The sequence below is a fragment of the Carcharodon carcharias genome, chromosome 12 (assembly GCF_017639515.1).
Source record: "Carcharodon carcharias isolate sCarCar2 chromosome 12, sCarCar2.pri, whole genome shotgun sequence".
Lineage (NCBI taxonomy): Eukaryota > Metazoa > Chordata > Chondrichthyes > Lamniformes > Lamnidae > Carcharodon > Carcharodon carcharias.
Window position 1 is genome coordinate 33,064,140 of NC_054478.1, and position 14,170 is coordinate 33,078,309.

Genomic DNA, 14,170 nt, shown 5'->3' on the forward strand with positions numbered 1-14,170 from the left:
ATACCTATTCAGTTCCTCTGCCATTTCTTTGTTCCCCACTACTACTTCTCCAGCGTCATTTTCCAGCAGCCTAATGTCCACTTTTGCCTCTCTCTTGCCCTTTATATATCTAAAAAGACTCTTGCAATCTTCTTTTATATTACAGGCTAGTGTATCTTCATATTTAATCTTTTCCCTCCTTATTTCTTTTTTAGTTGCCCTCTGCTGGTCTTTGTAGGCTTCCCAATCCCCTGGTTTCCCACTGCTCTTCACCACATTGTATGCTTTCTCTTTATGTTGTTCCTGACTTCCCTTGTCAGCCATGGTTGCCTCATCCTCCCTTTAGTATGCTTCTTCTTCCTAGGGATGAATTTTTGCTGTGTCTCCCAAATTACTCCCAGAAACTCCTGCCATTGCTGTTCCATTGTCTTTCCTGCTAGGCTCCTCCCTGATGCCTCTAGTTGCCTTTATTTAACTGTAATACTGTTACATCTGATTCCAGCTTTTTCCTCTCAAATTGCAGGGTAAATTCTATCATATTATGGTCACTTCCTCCTAAGGGTTCCTTCACCCTAAGCTCCCTTATCAAATCTGCCTCATTACACATCACTAAATCTAGAATTGCCTGTTCCCTAGTGGGCTCCACCACAAGCTGCTCCAAAAAGCCATCTCGTAGACATTCCACAAATTCCTTTTCTTGGGATCCACTACCAACCTGATTTTCCCAGTCTATCTGCATATTGAAATCCTCCATGATCACTGTAACCTTGCCTTTCTTACACACCTTTTCTATCTCCTGGGGTATCTTGTGCCCCACATCCTGACTACTGTTCGGTTTCTTTCAGTTTTGTACTGTAAACAGAATCTGCTGCATACGGAAAATATTGACTGTAATCCAACTGATGTCAGCCAGCCATAAACACCTATCACATGTGGGTTATGTTGTCCTATCACATGGAATGCTTTGAATTCAATGCTTTTCAAAAGATTGTGGGTGGGATTCTCCGGCCCCGCCCGCCAGTGCCGCTGGAATCATCCGTTCCCACTGAAAGTCAATGGACGTTTGGCTGGGCCACCCTATGTCCTGCCATTTGGTGATGTGTGAAGTATTTTTGTAAGTTGCACAATATTGGTTCAATATGTGCTTATCGTCGCATGTTATTTTCCACAGCTAAACTACAAAGCAAAGTATGAGAAGGAAAAGTTCAAATGTAACGTTCCCCATGATGACCCCTTTTTCATCCAGTCAAGGGTGAACGCATACAATCTGAGTGATGTAAGTGCTTCAGATTAATTCTTTTATACTGGTTTTCTTTTCTGTGAGTTTATTACGAACAGAGACTATGGGTGGATCCTGGGTACTTTATGCCCAAAAAACGCCACTGTTTTTGTAAAATCCCTCTCTGAAGAAATTAAAATCACCATAGCAACCAAAGGATGGTAGTGTGGGAGTATTAGGAAGATTGGAGGAGAGAAGAACCAGCTGTTACTCTGGTACCATTTTGAACTGAATCTATTCATTCATAATAGCCTGAGGGAGGAGGATCAGGAGAGCAAGCTGGATTGGCAGCTTTCTGACCAACTCCAGACAAGGGGAAAGGTCAAGAATGAAGCCCCAAGATACTGCGAGGCAGGAAACAGGTGGGCAAAGACCCCTTTGTTAGGAAGTTAGTTAATGAGGTTCACCAAGAAGGCTCATTACTAAAAACACAATATCCATTTCAAATCAAAGTGGGGTTTTTGAGAATACAGTCCTGGGTTTCACTATCACCCTACAAATGCCCTAAGATAAAAGCAAAATACTGTGGATGCTGGAAATTTGAAATGAAAACACAAACGCTGGAAAAAGCAGGTTTAGCAGCATCTGTGGAGACAGAAACAGAGTTAACATTTTGAGCCCTAATGACTCTACTTCACTTTAGCTCTGAACCTGTCAGATATTTTACAGAGGTGGGGGAGGTGTGGGTGGACTACACACCCCCTCCCCCCCAAAACTTTGGTCTATTGAAGCCCTTAAGTGACCATTAATTGACCTCATCCCACCCCACCGGAATTTTACCTTTGGTGCGGGAGGTCAATGCCAAGCAGCAAATCCGGCAGCTTTAGCTGTGCGAGCTGATGTCAGGTAAGGTGGAGAGACCTCTTTTATGGGTCCTCTGGGCCCATTGGAGGCATCTTTCCTCCAGGTAATACACACTTTAACCCTCCCCATGCCTCTTAAACCATCCCCCCCCCGCTCCCCCACCCCCTCAACCCCCTTGCCAAGACCCCTGAAAGTGGTCTTACCTTGGTTCCTAGTCTGTACTTGTAATCCCAGCAGTGGCCACCGCTCCCAGCCGGTGCTGTTGGGCATACAGATGCTGGCAGCTCTCTAAGGTGGAATTTCCTTCTGAGAGCAGCAGAAGACTCTTCTTAAAGCAATTAATGCTGCCCCTAGTGTTAAACTGCTGGGGGGAAGGCAGCAAGTTCAAGGGATCCACCCAACTTTTGAGATGGGATGGGCAGGAACAGTGATGCTTCGTAAAATCAAGTTCACTGTTTCCAATTTTTTAAAATCCAATTTTCATGTCTTACTGTGGACTGGATTCCCTAGTTTTTAGCTGAATTCAGTCATTTTTATTGAACTATGTTAAAGGCTTTCTTCAAGTCTAACTGAATTATACTTAATTTACACCCTCAAAGAAGCCAAGGTGGTCTGTCGAACCTGTTATAATTTCACACCTACACAAATACTCTTTGAACCTACCCATTTGGAATAGTTTCCATAATTTTGCCTGTTGGTGATGTTTGACCATTGCACCTGTACTTAACAGGATCACATTTATTGTATTTTAAACATAGATATTACATTTGCATGTTTCAAGTGCCTCTTCTTCATGATGATGAGCAATGTCCTGCACATTTCTCTCTAGTCTCCTCTGGATTTATCCCTGGGATTCATTAACACTTGAGTCCCTTTAACTCATTAAGTCCATCTGCTACACTGACATCAATTTCTCTTGGATAATGGGAGTACTACAAAAATTAGACAAGTTCAAGTTTTTTTGGTGACTGCTTATAGAAAATATTAATTTTATAATTTATATATTGAATCTTCAGTTCTGGTGTCATTTTTATCCCCTTGAGTTGTAATTTCATCTCTAAATATTCTCACTCTGAGAATGTTTCAGTATAAGATTTAAAAAGCTTCACTATGCCAGTCTCTTTAGTTCTTTTATGCACATCTAATATTCTTTTTCCAGCTTTTGTAATTAAGTCCTAGACCCTTAGAGCTCTTCCATTCCTTTTTCTTGTAGTTTTTATGTGATTTGGTTGTATTATTACTCTTTAATTGCCCTAATCCTTTAGCTTACATTTGTTTTGCTTCCGTATTTGGCGTTATATAGTTTTAAAATATTTGCCATTTTTCCCCAACCAAGATATTTTTAAACAACATTTCTCAGTTAAATTCTTTTAGTTCACCTTCATTCCTTTGAACTTTCCCTTTCTAAAGTTGCACATTTTCCTCTTGACTTTTTCTTATGCTGATTACCTTTATCTTCAGTTTAATCATGTTGTAGTCAATGGTCCCCAAAACTTCCACTGCTTTTGTTTTTCATCACTACCTGTTGGTAAACACTTAGCTTCCATGAAGACTGTGAATACAGGGACTGGTATGTAAAGAAATTCAGATGCCACCTTGTGCCTTACTACTTGTGGAACAGTATCTTCACAGAGTAAACCATGCACTATAAAGCTATATTTTGACATTTAAACCTTGAAATGAACAAGTACTATTAGGTACATTGAGCTACATTTTTGATCTGTGTTTGGAATCCTGACGTTGGGATCTCATCCTGGCCCTCATGCCACACTGGAGTTGGAAATTGTCACCCGACACAATTTTCTAAGGAATGGCCAGTTAATAGCCGGAGGGTGCATTCAACATCCAATTAAGGATGGCAGGTGGGCTCCGGAAGCTGAGAGGCCAACAGTAAGCAATGACACTTTGGCAGTTCCACAATCCAAAGTAGGAGCTGCCAATGCATATAGGAGGAAGAGAAAGGGCACTTCTACCTAGAGGCATTCCATGAACACTTTCTAAAATATAAACATAGAGAAAGGCCATAGCGGTCATGCCATCCTGGTGGACAAGTAAACCTTCCACTTGGTGGCCTGTGGCCGTAGCTGTGGCCATCATGGTATGGCGGTTGAGGTAAGGAAACTTTAAAAAGCTCACTGGAGTGCTGGCCGCTAGATTATGTCCGGGAGGCCAACTCCTCTCACCGGCCCTGTTTTGGGCATTACCGGTGACCAGTCTACCAACTGGAAATTTCCAGTCGGTGCAGGGGAGGGGATTTAGTAAGCCTCAAAGCCCCTGAGCTGGCCTTTGTGAAAATAGCTCAAGGCTGAGTAGTGCTGGCAAGCCAGCGCTCAGCCAGCAGTTGAGAAATTCCAGGCCAACCTACCTCTAATTCCACCTGCTTTGGACTTTGAAAAGGTGACCCATAGAATTGCCTGTCAACTTATACATGATTTTTTCCTTTCTTGCTAGAATTGTTACAACTATGACTGGAACAGAGATAAGGCCAAACATTGCAACATCAAAATAGATTCAATCCCTGTGATTGCAGCAAAAGCACATAGAGATATTGCAAGTGACGTAAGTAATCTTGGATGATTTCTAACCTCAACTTATGTAACAAATGAAAAATTCCTAAAAATCAAACAAGAGCTGCTACCACAAAGAGTAGCTGAGGTTCATTGTAGAGATGCTTTTAAGGGGAAATTAGATAAATATACGAGGAAAAAAGGGAGTGAAGGATATATTGGTAGGATTAGGTGCAGTTGAATGGGAGAAGAATTATACTGAGCATGATCAGTGGCATGGATCAGTTGGACTGAGCTGTTTGATTCTGTGCTGCACATTCCATGTAATTCTATGTAATTCTATATGAGCTGAGGGAAATGTGCAGCAACTCCATCAGCATCTGAAAAGAGAAAAGGTAGGTTAACAAGATCGGTCTCAGAGGCAATTAGGGACAGGCAACAAATACTAACCTTGCCAGCGATGCTCACATCTCATGAGAGAGTTTAAAAAAAAACATTTTAGGTGGATTCTATCAGAACTGAATGGTAAAAGATGAGTGAATCCCTTTAATAAGGTTGAGTCAAGTTTCAGCTCTGCTGTTATTAGGTTTATTGACCTTTGAGCCATTTTAATGTTGGAAAGGGATGAAAAAACTGTTAGATGATGTACAATAATCATTCCAGTGATGCCTTGTAAAGGATTTAAAAGAACAAAAGGGTGTGTGATTAATGAAGTAAAGTGGTGCAAAATGCAAAAAATAGAGATCAAATAGAGGCAGATGGGGGAAAAAGACTCACTAAGAATATTGAAGAGTCAGAAGTTGCTAAGATCAATGTATAGTCAAGAGATCCCAGGAGTAAAGTGGGATACTGCTCTTATTGGAACAATTCAGGAGGACAAAATAAGAATATAAATTGAATGGAATTATTTGGCAAGCTATCTACAATCTACAATTGGTCTCCCCATTGTAGAGGAGATCATGTTGTAAGCAGCCGTGTAGTGTAACAGATTTGAGAAAGTGCATGTAAATTGCTGTTGCAGACCAAAGGAATGTTTTAGTTTAGAACATTTCTGTTCTTTTGCCAGCACTGTAGTCTCCATTTTCAGTATCATTGTCAACTTGAGGTTAAACAAAATGTTAAGTCTTACATTTTCTGAAGTAGAAAATATTATAATGTGCCTTTAAGAGATAGCAGCATGGCATCACTAGAAGGAAAGTGTGTCATCAATTCCAGTCTTAGTTTCACTTATGCTTTTGTGCAGAGCACACACACAACTCTGCTGCTGATGTCTTTAGTTCCCTACCTATGCATAAATGTTCCCATATGCTGAGTCTAAATAAATGAATCCACAATGTGTTTACATAATCCCTTATGAGTGATTGGTGCTTATATAATTATAACAACATGTCATGGTGCTCAGCGGTGGTTAAACAGCCTGGCAGCAGGATCAAATACAGGTACAACATGTGAACAGTCTTAGATCATGCTACATGGCATGGAAAGACCCATGCCACTTTGGTCAGACCGCATCAAAGTCACACTGTCAGAAAGCATTGAGAACGCAGCAGCTGACTGTCCAGAAAAGCTTTGAAGACACAGTGCAGAGACTGTGCTCAAATAGAGAGCTGATAAGCAGACAAACCCCTCATGGTGAGATTGCAGTGCATAGCCTGTCAATTCCGTGAGTGAGACCAGCACTGGGTTAGCTCAGTCAGGAAAGATGAGTGACCAGGGTGTGGGCCGGATCGATATCGAGCGAGGGAGAGTCAAACAAAGCAAAAACAAAAAAAAATGTTATAAGAACCCGGCCATAGAAGGTTGCGATTATCATGGGCGGAGCTTCAGAAAAGTGCATGAAAGAGGCTACAAAGACTCTCATCCCAGGTACTATAAGAGAAGGAAGGTCAAAGGGATATTGTGAGAATGTCCACAAAATCCCCCGGTTTGAATTGGGGTGTAGCTGACCTGCTATCCGAATTCGAAGTCTTTAAACAACATACAGAGCAATGATTTTTTGATTCAGACGTGTCTGAACTAGATAAGCAAACCATAAGAATTCACCTAGCAATTGGGATTGAAGGCTTACACAGGCTGAACACATCAAAATTAATAGCAGAAGAGCTAAAGGATCCCCAAAAGATATGGACTGCATTGGAAGACTGACTCAGAATCAGGTTAAATTTCTGTATCCGTCCACTAGAGTTCATGTCATTTTGATAACAGTCTACAGAATCCATAGACCACTTTGTCAATAGATGCAGAGAAATGAGTACGTACTGTAATTTTTCAGATGCAGAGACAGCAGACAGAATTGTTGAGTTGGTGATCGCACTCACTCCCATGGAAGCATTCCAGCAAGATTAGCTAGGCAAGCCCAAAATGGATAGCATTGAAAAGCTACTCAAGGGTGAACATAAGTACAAAATGATCTTTGCAGATCGTTGAAGTTTACAGGTCCAAAGGACAACCGGAGTTGTTGATGCACTCTCTAGAAAACCCAAACTTAGTCACATATGTGGAAGCTGCGGCCTTCTTGACGCACCAAGGAAATGCCCAGCTTTTCATCAATTCTGCAAAGCATTTGGCAGAAAGGGCCACTGGATGTGATAGTGAACCAGAGCTAAGGCTGGTGCAGCTGCAAAGAGACATGCATCGATCCAAACAGTCTGTACATGATGGGTACCTTCAAACAATAAGAATGATCGTCCAATATCCTGCCAGGAGCACATATATGAAGTGATTGACAAACCAGAAAATGATGATGATATGCAACGAGCGGTGAACACAGGCTTCACACCATCAATCTCGGGGAAAACATGAATGCCATCACACCATCCAAAGTGTTTCCCAAGATTCAAATTATCTGCCCCTAAGAAAGTTTGTAACTATTTGTTATTGGTGAAAGTTGACACAGGGGCAAGTGCCAACATCCTACATCTGCAGATTCTGAAAGACGTGGAGGGCCATGACAAAACCTACTACTGCACAATTTTCAGCATACAACGCTTCACTAATTCCATGATCAGGATCCATGGTCCTGGAGCACAAGTACAATTAATCCTCCTGGATGTCACAGATGTTCTACATCGTGGAGACTAAAGGCCCAGCGATTGTAGGTCTACCAGCATGCCGTGACCTTGCACTAGTGACAACCCATGCAATCAGTCAGACCTCATATGGTAGTTCAACCACAGAAACTACTCCTATTGCCTCACTTCATGACCTAACATCAAAATATCCAGAATGTTACAACAAAATTCTCAGTTTCAAGGGGGGTAACGTTACGCTTGTAGGATGCAAGTCCATCAATTGATCTGGTAAATTTTGCGCAATGCAACAAGAAGAAATGGTGAAAGATTCTACACTGCAGAAACTGTGGAAAACCATCACTGAAGAATGGCTTGATTCAATTCAGCATGTCCACAAACACTTGAGACCAGTTTGGCCTTATCGGGGCGAGGCAGACAGAACATCAAACCAGGATCTTTGCAACCTGATATTCTTCAGCAGCTTTATCACTCACACATGGGCATAGATCACATGAGAAGACTTGCAAGAGAGTCAGTCTATTGGCCCTGTATGAACAATAACATTGGAGTCATTGTCATGTAGTGGGAGGCATGTTAAGAGCATATGCCAAGTCAGCACGAAGAACTACTAATTCTACATGAAGTTCCTACCCATCCTTAGTCCAAAATCACATCTGACCTCTTTCGTGTCCATGACACTGACTTCATCGTCATCATCGATTACTTTACCAAGTATCTCATTATTCAACAATTGCACAATGTACCAAGCACAAGTGTCACGCACACTCTAAATGCTATGTTCAGTTATTTGGTGTGCCCAGAGCGATCATTACAACCTACAATTTATTGGCAAGCCATTTCAGGATATGTTTGAGAAGTGGAATATCGATCACACTTCTTCTTATTCTCATCAATCGAGATCTAACAGCCTAATTGAATGGACGATTCGCATGGTGAAATCCCTAATTCTCAAATGTAGACAGGCCAAGCAAGATATACACGTTGCAAAGTTACAAACGTGAGTAACACAAAGCGCAACTATTCCATCCCTGGCAGAGCTCATGTTTGGCAGAGCAGTACGTACCAATCTACCTACTCTGACCCATTCTACAATCTCAGAAGACAGAGAGCAACCTTTGAAACTGCAAGAGAATGTGCTCAGCGAACATGATAAAAATGCAGGTACTGAATTGCTAAGTTTACAGTTGGGACAAGTTTGCATCCCATAGAAGGTATGTGGCAACCAGCTAAGGTAACAAGAATTTGTTTGAAACCAAGATCCTATGAAGTCATTGTACACAAAGGTGCAATGGGGAGGTGTTACCGAGGACAAATCAGATCCACTCCAGCTCCTCAGCTGCCGTACAAACCTATTGCATTTAGGACAATATCCCAAGTGCAACCAGGAACAACATCTAAGAATGACAATCCCACAGATCACTGTGAGTAATTAAAGAAACCTCCAGACAAGGTTACCATTACAAGATCTGGGCATAGCAACAGATTACCTCATAGATTCATCCATTCTATACACTTAGGTAATGGTAACTAAACATGAACATGTATTGTAAATAGTCCTACTTCTTTGGAAGGGGGGAAAGTACCTTTAAAAAGAAAGGGGATGCTGTAAGATGCCATTTAGAGATAGCAACATGACATCACTAGAAAGGAAGTGTGTCATGTGATCCAGTCTTAGTTTCATTTTGCTTTTGGGCAGAACACATACACATAGCTCTGCTGCTGATGTCTTCAGCTTTCTACCAATGTATTAATATGCCCATTAGCCTGAGGGGAAGTGGTGGTGTAGTGGTATTATTGCTGGACTAGTAATGCAGAGATACAGGGTAATGCTTTGGGGATCTGTGTTCGAATTGTATCACAGCAGATGGTGAAAATTGAATTCAAAGCACAAAAGCATTGTTTACCTGGTCTGGCCTACATGATCCACAGCAATATGCTTGACCCTTAAATACCCTCTGAACTAGGGTAATTAGGGATGGGAACATCTGCAATGCCCGCATCCCATGAACAAATTTTAAAAATGTGTTTGCACAATCCCTTATGAGTGATTGGTATTTATATTGTTATAACAGTACAAAATAAAATTGTTCCAATTTGTTGCTCATGGATAAGCACTTGGTACTTTATACTTTAAAGGATGGGACTGACTTGGGTTTGGATCCAGTCTAAATCAATGGGATGAATGTCTCCTCTGCTGGCTGTAAGGATCCTATGTACACTCTGTTCCTTGTGGGTTTGATGTGTAAAATTTGGCATTAATTAACAGTCCTATTCATAGAAATACACAATGAGATTTACCCTATAAGCCATGGGGTGAATTGTGTGGGAAATGGAAACTAGCACTCAGTCAATTGAAGTTGAAGATGAGGGGCATCTTTAAGGCAGAAGAGAAAGAGTTATACTTTGCAGCCAACTTTAATGAGGGGGAATTTCCACACCTGCCCACCGCTGGGATCTTCCTGTCCCGCTGCAAGTCAATGGACTTCTGGCTGGCGTGTCGTCTCGCCTGCGGCCGGTCCCGCCCGCGATGGGACCACTAAATCCTGGTCTGCGTCTCTGTCCAGAGTGCTTTGGAGTTTTTGCCAAATGGGAAAGCGTGTTTTCTACATCCAACCTCCTCAACTTGATATTCACGCAAAGAGAAAAACTGATTATTATTAGGCTTTTAAATCAGGTACTGAAATCAAATTCTCACCTTATTAATGCTGGAAATGTTTACCTTTCAGATCAAATATAAACTAAACTATGAAAAGGCTCGCGGGAAACACGTTGGAGCTCGTTGCATAGAGGACGACCCTAAGATCTTACACTCTGTGCATGTGGCTAAGATGCAGAGTGAGGTGAGCGAAAAGGGAATAAAGGGACAGAAACCCAATTGGTGGGATTCAAACATGGCCTCTGGGCAATACCGGCATAGATTTGACAGGGGGTGGGTTGGGGGTGGTGGAGGTGGGTTCAACATGATCATGGAGAAGGAGGGGGAGGTTGGAGATGGAGTAATAAATAGTTTGAAAGCACAGTGGGGCCCAGGAAACATGCAAATGAAGGCTGACAGATCAATTTCCTGTGGTCCTGCTGTTGGCTTTCTCATCCCCGTGTGGATTTCACTGCTCCCGGAGTGTTCCTCAATCCTTGTGCCCCTATTTGCATATGGGTTCAGGGATGTTGTTAACTTGTTAAAAAGCTGATGGATGGGTTGCAGACATGACTAAACCTGATCTGTAGAGTTGAGAACATTATATTATTCAAACAAGCTTCCCGTATTTCAGGTCAAAGAGGTTATTTCCCCCAGGGCAGTAAATTTATCACCAAATGTTTTACCTTTTCAGGAAGATGTTGAATGAGCACCAAATCTACTCAATTACCAGACCAGTTTGCCTATTTCCCTGTAAATAAGCCGACATTTCATATCAACTAGGTTGAGTTCAAGAACTGATAGCTTGTCACCAAGGAGAGATGCAAATGCACCTGTATTTACCATTTTAAAAACCCGACTTAGCTGCTGATGCAATCAATTGTAAGTTAAGTTCATCGGCAACTCGGTAGGAGATCAACTGGCAGCCTCGTCAGCTTCCTCCAAAAATAGTAGCTATCTCGAGACAATATTTATATATTCACTGAATCCCCGCTATCAAGCCAAAAATAATTCGTCCAGTGAGCAGCTAATAAGAGTTTTATTTGAAATTCGCAATGTAGCAGCAGCCTTTGTAAAATTCATATGAAATTTAAATTGAGATTTTATACCTTGAAACTGAATGGGTTCTGCTTCTATCAAGAAGGTTGCATTTGCACAACTTCACATGGGCTGGTTTCAGATCAGCTTTGGCAGAGCAGCAGACATTAGAAAGATCCTAGATTTGACAATTTTACTTGTACATTGTTTCCCTAATGCGCCAAAAACTAATGAGGCAGCCAGCCGTGAGACGATGGATTGTTCTCAGACCTTATTGACATCTCTCTCGCCTTACTGGTTTTTGTAAACCGGAATCTGCAGTTTCTGATGTGATTTAATAAAGTAGATCTCAGAGAAATTCTAAATTGACTTATTTATTCTCTCATTTCAGCGCGAGTACAAAAAGGACTATGAAAAGACCAAGACGAAATATCATTGTCCACTTGATATGATCAATGTCTCCCAGGCTAAGAAGGCTCAGGAAATTGCTAGCAACTCAAACTATAAGCAACTAATAAATCGTTACTTTCTGCCTCCAGACAGTTTGCCTCTGAACTTGGCTAAGAAAGCCAACAGTTTGCAGAGTGATGTAAGTACCTGGGTTAATCTATTAGATTAATTCACATTATTATTACTTGGGCTCAAGTTGATGCCTCCCTGATTTACTGGACACACAGGCTCGAAAGTGATATCCAAAACACTGCTGGAGCCTCAGTAATGATTTACTTTGTACCCTTAGCAATTTGCTCATTGGTAAACAACATTTCTTTCTGTGTGTTTTCTTAACAGAATGAGTATAAAGCAGATTATAACAACTGGCAAAAAGGCATTGGCTGGATGCCTTACGGCTCCATAGATGTTGAAACGGCAAAGAAAGCTATGGATATCCTTAATGAGGTAGGTCGCCAGACAGGAGCAACTTTGTATTTGACCTTCCCAAAGTAGCCATCGAACAAATTTATCATACAAATCATTTAGTGGGAATGGGCGAAGGAGGTAAATATCTGGTTATGGTGCAATCATATATGATTAGCTTAATAACACATAAGAGTCAAAAGACATGCATGTTTGCAAATGTGATTTACTATAATGGATACAAAGCATTCTATGCTACTAGGGATAATGGCTTCTCCTTAACAAAAATCTTTATCTTTTCATAACAGAAAAAGTACCGTCAGCCTCCGAGCACCATTAAATTCACTTCAATAGATGATGCCCCAGAAACAGTCTTGGCAAAGGCTAACCAAGAACACAGGAGTGATGTAAGTAGAATGTTTAGAACACCCCCTCACCTCAGTTTACTAGGAGCAATAAGGTTTGAACATAGACACGGCAAAACATGTTTTGCTTCTAATTTTAAAATTTGATGAAATAAAGCACTTGATTAAAGATTGTTTATGCAGTGTCTGAAAGATATTTATTTTTCTATGGGTAAAGAAATGTGTTCAATATCCTTCACTAAAATTTGCGCATATGTAAATTAACAAGTTCAAGTGACTGGCACTTTTAAAAATCAGGCTGATTGGTATAAAACTGCGAAGTAGAGGATTGGTGATTAAAATGAAAATTTTGAAACATTTTCTGCTCTATTCTCTTATTTGACTATGTAGGTTTTACCATCTTCCATGTTATTGTTTAAACCATGAAGGTGCACAAATAAAAGGTGCCATGTTTTTCTCGTAGCCGCTCTTGAGAGTGTGCTTGGAAATAGATGAGAATGCCTTACACTTTCACCCTCTGGCTGCAGATACAATCTCACCTCAGGAAAAATGGGTAATAAAACCACTGTACTATTCTGGGTATAGTGAATGGATTCACCAGTTCACCAGCTTCTTGTTACCTCAACCATTGTCTGCTGAACAAATACTCAGCACAGGATTTGATTTCTGCTTTTGTCAGTTCTTTTGTATATCCTGCCATATTATATATTTATCTATTGCCTGGCACCTCACTCAAGTGTAACCCTGATAGGCAAGTATCAGCAGACATAAGAACATGACATCAACAGCAGCAGCAGGGTAGGCCATTCAGCACCCAATGTCTGGTCCATCAGTAAATAATATCAAGGCCTATTTAAAATAAAAACAAAAAACTTGAAAAACTCGGCAGGTCTGGCAGCACCTGTGGAGAGAGAAACAGAGTTAACTTTTCGAGTCCAATATGACTCTTCTTTGGAACTGAAGAGAAGCAGAAATGTGATGGGTTTTGTGCTCTCGAAGAAAGGGGAAGGGTCAGGCAGAGCAAAAAGTGACAGATTTGAGGGTGGGGGAGATTAAGTGACAAAGATGCCAAGGAACAAAAGGCAAAGAGAGTGAGAATGGGAGTAGTAAAGGAAGAAAGCATTGGACCAGAGTAGGTGTTACTAGCAGAATAAAGATCAGCACTGTCTAAAAGCAGAATAGCAGCATGTGTAAATAGGAGAATAAAGTCTATGCTATTTGAAAGCAAAACATGAGAACAAGATACAGACTGGCACTAGGAGGAAAAGATACAAAATGGAGGAGAGAGTTTGTGATCTGAAAGTGCTGAACTCAATGTTGAGTCCAGACAAAGTACCTATTTGGAAGACGAGGCGTTGTTCCTTAAGCTTGCGTTGGACTTCACTCGAAAATTGCAGCAGGCCTGGGTCAGATACGTGAGCATGAGAAAAGGTGGTGGATTGAAATGGCAAACAACTGGAAGGTCGAGGTCATATTTGTGGACTGAATGGATGCGTTCTGCAAAGCGGCCACCCAGTCGCATTTGGCCTCTTAATGTGGAGGAAGTTTTGTTTAGCAGATCACCTCCGTTCAGTCTGCAAGTACAACCCTTTCCTTCCAGTCGCTTGTCATTTCAATTCACCTCCTTGCTCTCATGCTCACATTTCTGTCCTTGACCTGCTGCACTTTTCAAGTGA

General features: G+C 41.3%; 1 protein-coding gene across 42 annotated transcripts in view; it reads left to right on the forward strand.

The window, feature by feature from the left end:
* The window catches only part of neb (nebulin), a 284,616-nt gene that overhangs the window by 38,257 nt on the left and 232,189 nt on the right, over nucleotides 1-14,170 (forward strand). For all 42 annotated transcript variants that reach the window (XM_041201321.1, XM_041201334.1, XM_041201338.1 and 39 more), the window contains 6 exons: nucleotides 1,151-1,255; nucleotides 4,514-4,621; nucleotides 10,328-10,441; nucleotides 11,666-11,863; nucleotides 12,064-12,171; nucleotides 12,438-12,536. In XM_041201321.1, the coding sequence (XP_041057255.1) occupies nucleotides 1,151-1,255; nucleotides 4,514-4,621; nucleotides 10,328-10,441; nucleotides 11,666-11,863; nucleotides 12,064-12,171; nucleotides 12,438-12,536 (732 nt within the window). The remainder of the gene's footprint in view (nucleotides 1-1,150; nucleotides 1,256-4,513; nucleotides 4,622-10,327; nucleotides 10,442-11,665; nucleotides 11,864-12,063; nucleotides 12,172-12,437; nucleotides 12,537-14,170) is intronic.